Below are 12,672 nucleotides of genomic sequence, written 5' to 3'. Positions count from 1 at the left end.
AATGAAGCCAGGACGCGTAAAGCTTCGTGATTATCAGAAACTTCTGGAAGACAGTTTGATCACAGAGGAACAAACAATCACGATGAAAAAGCAAAAAACATCTATGATGCTGACGATCAAGCAGAAGAATATTGAAATAAAAGAATTAAAAGAAAAGAGGGAAAACAGGCGGGACATGCCTAGGAGAATATTCCATGGACCTCAAAGGGAAACTTTCTTGATCAATATCCCCTTTTCTTTTGGCTTGGGTAGTTGATTTTGCCGGCTTTGGATCTTTCCAGAGTTTATAGCTTCAACATGTTCTTTCTTCAGCTCAGCTTTCCTCTGCAGCAATCAACTCCAAATCCAATTTGGCTTCTGGATTTTCTTGTTCAAAAATCAATCTGGCAAGCTCTTCATCAGTCAATGGTTTATCTGCTCCAGCCACTGGTCTGTGCTTTGATCCAGATGTGACATTATGTGTTGGAGCAGACTCTGTGCTTTGCTTAGACTGTTTTTGACTGTCAGAGTTTGAAACTCTTCCACCAATCCCTGCTTGAAATCTCTTGTGCTTTGTGAAGTCCACATCATCTCATCATCATTCTTTTCTCTTCAGAGCTTGAGAAGTAGACTTGCATTTGACTTTAGCTACTCTCTCCCCCTTTTTGACATCATCCTCATCAGGAATCAGAATTGATGTGATCAGAGAAAGCGAAGATTGGATGGCTTCCAGCTGCTTGGACATTTTCTCTTGAGTAGACTCAATGGTGGTCATCCTCTTTTCCAGAGATTCATTTGCAGACACCAGCTTCTTAACATCATCTTTCAGAGGTAGTAGAGTCCTTTTCTTCTCCATAGTTTGAGTTTCCTTGAGACTGGCTACCTCTGTTCTAAGACCATCTATAGACTTAGATGTCTGAGCTTGAGCAGGATGAAATGTCTTTAGATAAAGAACTGTAGCCTTAAGGCTTGACATGACATCAGAGTTTGAGATTTTATTCTCTGCCATAGATAGAAAATCTTCAGCTTTTGCTGGCTCCAGAGAATGTTGGTGGCTCAGCCAGAGTTTATCCCATACTTCACTTGGTGGATCAACCTGAAGATCCCTGGGAAGTGGCTCAGAGTTTGTGTCCAGAGTTTGAAGCCTGGCATTATATTGGCTGGTAGACTCCCACTTTTGTTGTAGATGTGACAGAGGGACTTCATCATCATTTTTATCATTGTCATCATCTGAACTGTCATCATCCTCATCATTATCAGATGCAGGATTAGCAACTTTCTCAACAGGATCTTGAACAGATTTTTCTTGATCATCAGCTTTTGATTTGCTAGGCTCTTCACCAGCCTTAGCAAGGGACTCCAGTGCTTCCAATGCTACCTTATCAGATTCCTCAACTACAACATCTGACTTGTAGTTTCCTGGAGCTGTATCATGAACAATGGCTCCCTCAGGAATTTTCATTGGAGAATGAGGAATTGGAGTGGATGGTCCATGATCAGATGTTGGAATTTGAGGATCAGACATTGTAGTCTCAGCTTCAGCTGTAGTTTGGTCCTTGCATACAATTTCCTCATCTACTTCAGATGAAGTAGAAGATGCTGTAGCGGTTGATAGTGGAACAGCTTGTAGAGGATGCACCAGCAGAGCTTGAGATAGATCATTAGGAGTTGTAGTGGATGGTACTTGCTCTTCCTCAACTGTAAAATCTGTGATCTCTGTGATGGGTACCTTTGGCCTCTTAGGCTTGTTTGCTCTTCTTTTGAATCTTGGTGTCTTTGTTTGAGGACTGGCCTGGGAAGGTTCAGAGTTTGTTGCATGTGCAGGTTCAAGATCATCATAATCATAGGCTGCAACCAGTCTCCTTCTTTTCTGCTTTTGAGGAGAAGCAGCTTCAGAGTTTACACGATCAGTGTTTACAGCATCAGAGTTTACTGGTTTATCAGACTTTGTCTTCAGAACTTGTGTAGCAACAGAGGTTCTGGTCTGCTTAGTAGAAGGGGCATCAGATTTTGTAGACTTTGATGGTTTAGGTGTTGATGATCTGGGTTTTCTGGTGACTGTGGGAGAAACTGGATGTTGTGGTTGGGGTTGAGACTGTGGTTGTGGTGCTTGAGGCATATTCAGTCGAGCTCTTAATGGAGTTGGAATTTGTAGAGGCCTGAGAACTGGTCTCTTCTCATCTTTAGATATGAGATCTTTGAAAACCCTTTTATGAAGTTTAAAAGGTTTGATCTCATCTGCAGCATCAAAATCCACTTCTCCAACAGTGGCATTAAACAACAATTGGCAAAATCGTGAAAAATATATAATCTTACGATTTTCATGCATTCTTTCATCACCAATATTTCTAATCACTAATCTACCAAAATCGAAATTAGTAGAATAGATCAGAGAATACCCAATCTGCAGCATGTCCATTGGAATAGCATCCCAGTTTGTAGATTTCTTCTGGAAAGCCCTGGTAATGCAATCAAAGAAAAAAACTCCACTCCTTCCTGAATCCTGGACGCTTTAATTGACCCAATTTATCCAGAGAGTCGTAGTAGCCCAAATCAATCATCATGGTTCTGAGATTTGCATCTCCATTTGTAATGTAAGCAGTATGCTCTGGCAGGTTGAGTGCTGCTCGTACAGTGGCTGGAGTGACAGCATACTGTGCTCCATCATACTCAAATACAATTGACGGTGACCCAGCTTCACCACCATTGTCATAATGCCCTGTTCTCCAGAAAGTAATTATTTGGCTTCCTGAGAGTCTGGCAGGAGCTGTAAGGGTAGTGGCAAAGGGCACTCTGTGCCAAAAATTGCTGGATGGGATGATAATCCCTTGGAGCGTCGGCAGTGTTTAGAATGGCAGTAATGGGTTGTTGGGAACAAATTCCACACCTGCAAAGGTAAAAGCTGTAGTTGCCATTAGAACAGAGTTTGTGAAGGAAGGTGTTTGAGAAGATGTGTGAGAGAGGATTTGAATTTCAGAGAGAAAAGATTAAGAGTTTGTGAAGAGAGTGTGTTAAAGATTAAGTGTATAAGTGAAATAATAAGCAATAAAATCTGATGTGATAAACTCTTCAGATTTTGTTTAGCTGTACACGCATGGGCTCTTTGTTCACTGGGACACCTGTCAGATTTTAACTGGTAGATGAGAGTTAGTGGCATGGAGAAAAGAAAGTAATAATCATGAGCGCAGTAAAACATGTGCAGTTATAAATGCTGATTACACGTTCTCCTATTAAAATGTTTTTTCATGTAAACCACTAACAATACATCCGTTTGGAATACTCTCTTCACATTCTCTGAATATTTTGAACTCCGAAATGTATAAGAGTTTAGAAAATCAAGATCAAATCCCTCGAAATTTAAACTCTGAGATTTAAATCAAAGAAAATAAATTTCTAATTACCTCAGAATAAAGACATAATTTTTAGAAAATTCGTCAAAAAATCAGAGTTTGTCATAAAATCCATAGCTCAATAATGTGCTTGTGAAATAATGTGTGTGATTTAACATATTAAATCAGAGACTAGAATTTCACAATTTCGTAATTATAGGTAGACAAAAATAATTTATTTAAACTCTCAAGACATAGACAACAGACATACTCTGATGGAGAAATATATAAATAAACTAACCCTTTTTTTTTTAAGGACGCTTTTCAGTGTAAATGAATCACGACCTTTAAATATAATTTTGCACAGTATTTCTCCAGTAATCAGAGATTGTGACTGGTCACCATAGATTATAAAATCTTGGCAATTACTTAATACCAGTAAATGTTGGGTCTTCCCAGTCACTGTCATATAGACATCTAAGATCTCAAAGGAGTACCATGCTTATCTCTAGGGGTGTGTATAGCATCAGAGTTTATAAACACTGTCTGATTTACTGAGAGAAAATGCAAATTAATCAGTCTCGCTTATAATTAAGATATGTGAAGTAATAGAGTCTCAATGATATCAACATGCATATGGTGTAACGTAGTAGCACAAAATCCTCCAAATAAATAATTAAGATTTGTCTTTATAATCGAAGAATACGTTTATCATACCAAATCCTCCAAATAAATGATATTCGAGTGTCTTGGAGTTTGTAGATATAATAAAGTCCTTTTAAGCTCTTTTGGCTATATGCACTAATATACTTGTCTTTGACTAAGTATATGAAATACTTCGGGTATGATAACCTTCGAAGTGAATAATGAAAGGCATATGTTCAGCCTATTTGTATTTAAAGAGGTACAACTCAACTCAGATAAGAAAGCTCAGTAAATAGCAAGTCATCGGAATCAGTACGAAGAACGTCAAATGATTTATGGAAATCATATGTCAGATAAGTTCCAGGATGCTGCTGCACGCCACTGAAAGAAGTTCATTAATATGTTCAAGCCTCAGTGCACAAATAATCTTTGTGGCACGTCCAGGAATTCAGAAGACATAAAGTTTCTATACTTTATTTCATCAGAAGATTCCATTTAATGAAGATGTACGTACAAGACGAAGACTCGACGAACTAACCAAATTCTTATTGTTTATTTGACGAAGAATATTTGATTTAACTAGATACAGATGAACCAGACAGTACATCTATGTATCAGTTATCCAAATTAAATATTTGAAGTCAAGCAGAAGTGGTAGTTCGCTCGTTCGACAAATCAAGAAGAAATTATTCAAGTTTAAAGAAGACCGGAAGTTGTTCTACTGAAGATTGTGTGATTAAATATTTTAATAGACTATTATTTCACTTCTCAAATAATTATATTAATTATGTAATTTATTTATTAAATTAATTCACTCTCGAATTAATTTAATTTATGAATTTATATGATTAAATTAATTAAGTGAATAATTTTCTATTTTAATATACCATTTTATTTCTTTATTTAATCACAAAAATCACCTCAGCAAGACAATTCTGGATTGTCTTGCCGAGTGGATTCATCATGCTTCCAAGACAATTCTTCATTGTCTGCATTAGCCTTGATTGAATCAGCAAGACAATCTCTAATTGTCTTGCCGATTCATTTCAATGGTGTGCAAGACAATCCTTGAAGATTGTCTTGCCGAAGGCATGTGTAAGTCTGCAAGACAATCTGTTTGTCTTGTCTTGCCGAGAGACACACTTCCAGCAAGACAATCTGTTTGTCTTGTCTTGCCGAATGCTTAAGGTGTGCAAGACAATCCTCCATTGTCTTGCCGTTTGTAGTGTTTGTCTTTCTGACAAAGGAATTGTCTTCCCTTCCCTTTTGATTGTCTTACTGACTTGGTTGAAGCTTGGTAGACAATCTGAGATTGTCTTCCCTTGCCCCTTATTGTCTTGCCCAAGCCTAGATTGTCTTACCCTTCTTGTAATTGTCTTTGCTAGCTTGTAATTGTCTTGTCTAGTGATTGTCTTGCATGTACAAAGCCTTGCCTATAAATATGGCTTGGTTTCTTCATTTGAAAGTGTTCATTCACTTTGTATTCAAAGCATTTGTAAAGCTTTCAAGTTGTTAGTAACTTGCTTGTTCGTTATATCCACAGTTTTCTGTGCTTTGATAACCCGGTTGTTTTAATCACTAAATCTAGAATATACCCTGTCGAATTTATTCTACGAACTTTAGTGGACATTAAAACTGAACCATATTAATTATATAACGACTTCAAACATTGTTATATTAATTAATTATAATCTGATTAACAAATCATATTCAATCAGATTCACTTCCGCGACGATTTGGTACTGATTGTATTCAACCCCCCCCTTCTACAATCATATCTGGACCTAACAATTGGCATCAGAGCGGTTGATACCATTTTTCCGTATCAGATCCTATACACACTCTGTAACGTCCAAATATTTTTTATTCGAATTAATTTTATTCCAAAAATTAATTTTGATTAAAAATATTTTTCTTTCAAAAATCTAAATCTCTCCAAACACTATTCACTTTAAATTCCTAAAAAATGAGTACGCAAAAGATCAGTAGCATTAAAATCCCACCGTTCAGCCAGGAACACTTTGGCCTATGGAAAAGGCATATGTTCTTATTCCTCCGAACTGCGAACAGAAAATACATCGGGATTTTAGACAAAGGTGTTACTACTCCGATGAAGGTCATATTAGCACACGAAGAGGATGGTGTGTTGATACCTCATCAGGTCATTCCGAAAGAACTTTCTGAGTACACAGACGAAGAGAGTGATCAGATGAACTTAGATGATGCTCTTCAACTAATCTTGGTTGAATCTCTAAACCCAGTAATGTACAATGCTGTTGTAAATTGTACGAACGCCAAGCAAATCTGGGATACATTAGAGATTATCAATGAAGGCTCAGAGGAAGTTAGGGAAAACAAGAAAGAGATACTGATGGCCCAGTATGAACAGTTTGGTTCTCATCCCGGTGAAGGGATTTCAGAAGTATTTATCAGACTTAATAATTTGATAAATAATTTAAATCTGAATGGGAAATTCTACGACAAGAAAGAGGTCAACATGAAGTTTCTCTTAACCCTTCCTGAACATCTGGAACACAGAATCACTGCCATCAGGGAAAGCAGAGACCTGAATGAGATTTCTCTGGAAAGACTCTACGGAGTTTTGAAAACTTATGAACTGGAGCAAGTTCAGAGTAAACAGAGATATGGCTGGGGTAAAACACAGAACCATTCGAGAGCTCTAGTTGTTGAGTCACCTGTACTGGAAGAAAAGAAGAAGGATGTTGTTGTTCCTTCTGAGACTACTCAGGAATTTGTTGTACCTGAGATGGGTCAGACTGCTTCTACCAGTGGTGATGAAGAGTTCTATACAATGGAAGAGCTGGAACAGTTAGAAGATCAATCTCTATCACTGTTTGCCAAGAAGTTTGGAAACATGAGATTCCGGAAGAACCCTTCCTATAAATACAAACCTACTGTTAGTAAGTTTCAGAAGGGAGGCTATTCATCTTCTACAAGTAAAGGAGGATATAAAACTGGGATGGTGGACAGAAGCAAGTTCAAATGCTTCAATTGTGGTGAACCTGGACACTTTGCAACTGAATGCAAACAGCCCAAGGTTCAAGGAAAAAGAAAAGATTCGTATGATGAGCTGAAGCAGAAGTATGATGCACTGGTTAGAAAGCATCATGGTACTTCTGGAAGTCAAGGTTTCAAAAGCAAGTCTTATCTGGCAGAAGGCAAAAGCTGGGATGATACAGATAGTGATGAAGAGGAGCAGCTAGGGAATGTTGCTTTCATGGCTACTACTGGATCATCTTCACCTCCTCCTGCTGGAAGCTTTCAGGTAGATCCTACATGCCCTAAACTGTTTATGCAATTAGGACTTGAAAGAGATGATGCTATTAAAAGGATGAAAGCTGCTAATCTTAAAATTGATACTTTAGTCTTAGAAATTCATGCTTATAAAATGAATGAGATGAAAGTATTAAAACCTAAAATAGAACAATTGACTATGGACTTAGGATTACAATGTGCTAAAGTCAAAGTTCTAGAGAAAGGTGAGATTGCTTTAAGACTTCAGCTAGACGAAGAGAAAGTGAAATGTAAAGCCTTTAAGGATGCCTCCTTGATAGTCAAAGAACTCAATGATAAACAAGAGATCAAGAGAACTGTTGGAATAGGCTTTGACTATAACAAATCTGTAGGTAAGGCTAGTAACATTACTCCTTTTAAGAAGAGTGCTGAAGAGAGAGGGATTCCTTTTGTTTTGAAAGATTCCCTTAAACCTTTGTTTAAAACCTCAGAAGCTGAACCTCTTTTAGAGACTCCTGTTGTCATTAGATATGAACTAAAACAGGAAGACCTTAAAATGAAAGAGAGTAATGAGATGAGAGATGAGATTCTGACAAACCTGAAACCAATTAAAGTGAAAGGCAATGTTAGGTTGCCTAAAGCTGGTTTAGGTGTCAACTCTGAGAGAACTAAATTCAACAAGCCCAATAATTTTGTTAATAGTAAGAACAAGAACAATAGATGTCATTCTACTGAGAACTTTAAATCTGATAATAAGGTTAGAGTAGAATCTATTGATGTTCCTACTACTGTGACTGATACTTCTGTTGCTCCTGCTTTTGATGCATGTCATAAATCTTGTAGTGTTGATAATTGTATGACTTGTGCTTTCAATTTGATGTCTGCTTATTTTAAAAATTTGCATGCTAAAAATGAAAACACATCACCTAGACAACACACAAACAACAAGCATGCTAGATCAAAGACTGCTAGTCCTTCTCACAAGAGAAAGGAGACTTATGTTCCAAAGCCTAAAACCAAGGTTTATAAGGCTGTTGTTAAGGAAGTAAGTTCAGTCAAATCTGAACCAAGTATCAGTCCAAGAGGCTCTGTTGTATTACCTGATAGAAATCAGTTCTTTAAGACTGCCGGACCCAATCAAGTGTGGGTCCCAAAGACTGTCTAATCAAGTTGTCTTTTGCAGGGTGCCAGTGGAGTTGTTCGTGTTACCTGGGTGCTTGACAGTGGAGCGTCAATGCACATGACTGGCAACAAATCCCTGCTGGAGGACATAAGAGAAGGAGCTGGCCCTACAGTCAGTTTTGCTGATAATAGCAAAGGTCGTACTGTGGGATATGGCAAGTACAAAATTGGGAGGATCATCATAGAAGATATTGCAATAGTTGAAGGACTTCGACATAATCTCCTGAGTGTCAGTCAATTCTGTGACAAAGGTTATTATGTTCATTTTGAAAAGGAGATATGTATCATCAAACATATCAAGGATAAGCGTCCTTCACTATGTGGCATAAGGAAAGGCAATATATTCGTAGCTGATTTGTCTTCAGGACCAGGAAACGAAGTTCACTGTTTCTACGCCAAAGCGTCTGCTGAAGATAGTTGGTTATGGCATAAGAAGCTCTCACACCTCAACTTCAAAACCATGAACTCTCTAGTCAAGAGAGATCTAGTGAGAGGGTTGCCTTCCCTGGAATTCTCAACTGATGATCTTTGTGAAGCTTGTCAGAAAGGAAAAGCGAAGAGAGCATCTCACAAAGGCAAAACCATCAATACCATTACAGATCCACTTCATTTGTTGCATATGGATTTGTTTGGCCCCGTGAATGTTGCATCTATTGATGGAGGAAGATATGCCTTAGTCATTGTGGATGACTTCTCGAAATTTACTTGGGTTTACTTCCTCTCTTCCAAGGATGAAACTCCCCTGACAGTAATTGATCATATCAAGTTGGTTGAGTTGGAAAAAGGTGTTCCTGTAAAAGCTGTAAGATCAGACAATGGAACTGAGTTTAAGAATCAAACTCTAATCAACTTTTACTCTGAAAAGGGAATTAGAAGGCAGTATTCAGCACCAAGGACTCCTCAGCAGAATGGAGTCGTCGAAAGAAAGAATCGTACACTGATTGAAGCTGCAAGGACTATGATTGCTGAATCAAAGCTTCCACTGTACTTTTGGGCTGAAGCTGTGGCCACTGCTTGTTATACCCAGAATAGGACTTTGATCAACAAGGATCATATGAAAACTCCATTTCATTTGTATAAAGACAAGAAACCATATGTTAAACATCTTCATGTCTTTGGAGCCAAGTGTTTTGTTCTCAAGGATGGTGAAGAGAACTTGAACAAGTTTGAACCAAAGGCTTCTGAAGCAATTTTTGTTGGTTATACAAATAATGCTTATAGAGTTTTTATAATTGATACTCTGTCAGTGAAAGTTAGTGTCAATGTTACATTTGATGACACTAAACTTCCAAGTATACAATCTGCTGATTCATCTGAATCTCTGAAGTTTGACAACTATCCAGATTCTGATTCAGATGATGATGTTCCACCTGAGGTTGCAACAGGAGATGACAACAATGATGATGATCCAGGCAATGGTGGAGGAAATAGCAATAATGCTGGAGATTCCACTGATGCCAGTGGTGGATCATCAAGTCAACCTGGCAACAACTCAGGGGGAGCTGATGGATCAACTAGTCACACATTTCAGCTTAATGATAATACTGCTGAATCATCAAGGACACAACTTCCAAGGGAAAGGATTTGGAGCAGAGATCATCCCTTTGATTTGATTATTGGTGATCCTGATGTTGGTGTAAGGACTAGAAGTGCTACGACAAATGAATGTCTATTCTCTGGGTTTCTATCTCAACTAGAACCAAAGAAAATAGAAGAAGCACTTGCTGATCCTGATTGGGTTCTTGCCATGCAAGAAGAACTCAATCAATTTGAGAGACAAGAAGTCTGGGCCCTGGTTCCAAGACCAAAAGGAAAATCTACCATTGGAGCTAGATGGGTCTTCCGTAACAAGTTAGATGGTGATGGCATTGTTGTAAGAAACAAAGCCAGACTGGTTGCAAAAGGTTATTCTCAGGAAGAAGGAATTGATTACGATGAAACCTATGCTCCAGTTGCTCGTCTTGAAGCCATCAGAATATTTCTTGCATTTGCTGCACACTCCAACTTCAAGGTATATCAAATGGATGTGAAAAGTGCATTTCTGAATGGAAAGCTAGAAGAAGAAGTATATCTGGAACAGCCCCCTGGCTTTGAAAATCCAGAGTTTGCTGATTTTGTATACTTCCTATTCAAAGCTGTCTATGGACTCAAGCAGTCACCAAGGACATGGTATGACACTCTCTCTGAGTTTTTAATAGAAAACAACTTTACTAGAGGTGTCATAGACAAAACTCTCTTTTACAAATTGCATGATAAAGATATGATATTTGTACAAATATATGTTGATGATATTATATTTGGTTCTACTAACGATAACTTGTGCAAGAGATTTGCTAAGTTGATGCAGAGTAACTATGAGATGAGTATGATGGGTGAGCTGTCCTACTTTCTTGGTCTTCAAGTAAGCCAAAAGGAAGATGGAATATTCATTTGCCAATCCAAGTATGTCAGAGATCTTCTTCGGAAGTTCAATCTAGAAGACTCTTCACCGGCAAAGACACCCATGGCCACTGCCACAAAGCTTGACCAGGATAAATCTGGTAAGAAAGTTGATATCACAAGCTATCGTGGTATGATTGGCTCTCTACTTTATCTTACTGCAAGTAGACCAGATATCATGTTTGCAACATGTTTGTGTGCTAGGTTCCAAGCTGATCCTAAAGAATCACATCTTATAGCCGTCAAAAGAATCTTTAGATATCTTAAGGGTACACCTGGTTTAGGTATTTGGTACCCTAAGAATACTGGTTTTGACTTAACCGGCTATACAGATTCTGATTATGCAGGATGCAGGATTGATAGGAAGAGTACGTCTGGAAGCTGTCAATTTCTAGGACGTCGGTTGGTTTCCTGGTATAGCAAGAAGCAGCACTCTGTGTCTACCTCTACTGCTGAAGCTGAGTATATAGCTGCTGGTAGCTGCTGTGCTCAGATCTTGTGGATCAAGAACCAACTGAATGATTATGGTGTTGTAGTAAACAAAATTCCTATATTTTGTGATAATACAAGTGCCATAGCCATTTCCAACAATCCGGTTCAACATTCAAGAACCAAGCACATTGATATCAGGTATCATTTCATTCGAGAACATGTCATAAATGGTACAGTGGTGTTACATTTTGTACCCACGACTGAGCAAATTGCTGACATCTTCACGAAACCACTGGATGAATCCACTTTCTCTAAGCTGGTTTGTGAGTTAGGGATGTTAAATATGACATAGTTCTCTTGTATATATTTTTCATATGCATTATATGTTTTTGTATATTTTTGTGAATTTTCTGTATAATTATATCTATTTTATTAGATTTTATATGATTTTCTGTATATTATCTGATATTATTCTAATTAATTATGCATGCCTGTAAATTAGTAAATGATTTTCTAAATGCTCATACACTCCCCTGTAATATTCTCTAGGCATTTAGATAATTATTTGTAATTATTTTGTATTTTTCAAAATTAATTAAGTATAAATATTTGATTTTAAGTTAATTCATTTTATTGAATTAAAGTTAAAGTCGTAAATAGTTATATTTAACTAAAGTTGAAATTTACAAAATATTCGTGTATTATATACTATTGTTTTTATTATAGTTTTTTTAGTTTAATTGCAAAATGTTTTATCTTTTAATATAATCAAAAATCCTATTATTTTTATTTGATTTTCGGCAAGACAATGGTTTTGTCTACAATTAGGCTCGGCAAGACAATTAGATTGTCTTGCTGAACCGGTTTTTCACCGATTTTCAAACAACTCGGCAAGACAATCCCATTGTCTTACCGAGTCTGTCTTAAGTCAGTTGTCGTATCAGTAAGACAATCAGATTGTCTTACTGACACAGCCTTTTGTCTGTTATACTTGGTCTCGGCAAGACAATTTTGAATTGTCTTATCGAGACTACTCTCCCGTTGTCTTACTGCGTACGTGTATATATATATCTACAAGACAATCGTGCAAGACAATTCGATTGTCTTGCTGATCCTACTTCATCTTCTCCATCTGCCCTCTCCTATACACGATTTCCGTTCATTGTTTTTCAAGTTTTATCATCAAAAACTTGCTGGGTTTGGTTTTTACAAGCTTTCACGCTTGCTGGTTACTCGATTTCGTCCTTGTTTAAACGAAACTCTGCCGGATTTTAGTCAGATTTTCGCCGAAGTTTAGTCGATTTTTAAAGCTCTTCGACTGAGTTTGTACTGTGGATTGACTAGAGTTCGATTAATCTGTGTTATTCGTGTGACCTTCGAACTGATTTGAAAGGATTTGGAGTTAGGGTTC

At 37.5% G+C, this 12,672-nt stretch overlaps 1 protein-coding gene across 1 annotated transcript; it reads right to left on the bottom strand.

Moving 5' to 3' along the window:
• Positions 1 to 201: 201 nt before the first annotated feature.
• LOC135149446 (uncharacterized) lies at positions 202 to 2,098 on the bottom strand. Its single transcript, XM_064085175.1, has 3 exons — positions 1,898 to 2,098; positions 1,265 to 1,849; positions 202 to 324 (listed from the first exon to the last, which is right to left on the bottom strand). Exons 1-3 carry the CDS (start codon positions 2,096 to 2,098, stop codon positions 202 to 204), a joined length of 909 nt encoding a protein of 302 aa, XP_063941245.1.
• Positions 2,099 to 12,672: the final 10,574 nt, after the last annotated feature.

Source organism: Daucus carota, chromosome 9, assembly GCF_001625215.2.
Source record: "Daucus carota subsp. sativus chromosome 9, DH1 v3.0, whole genome shotgun sequence".
In the NCBI taxonomy this organism is placed as follows: Eukaryota; Viridiplantae; Streptophyta; class Magnoliopsida; order Apiales; family Apiaceae; genus Daucus; species Daucus carota.
Note: the sequence above shows the minus strand (reverse complement) of the source record. Positions and strands in the feature narration are given on the sequence as shown.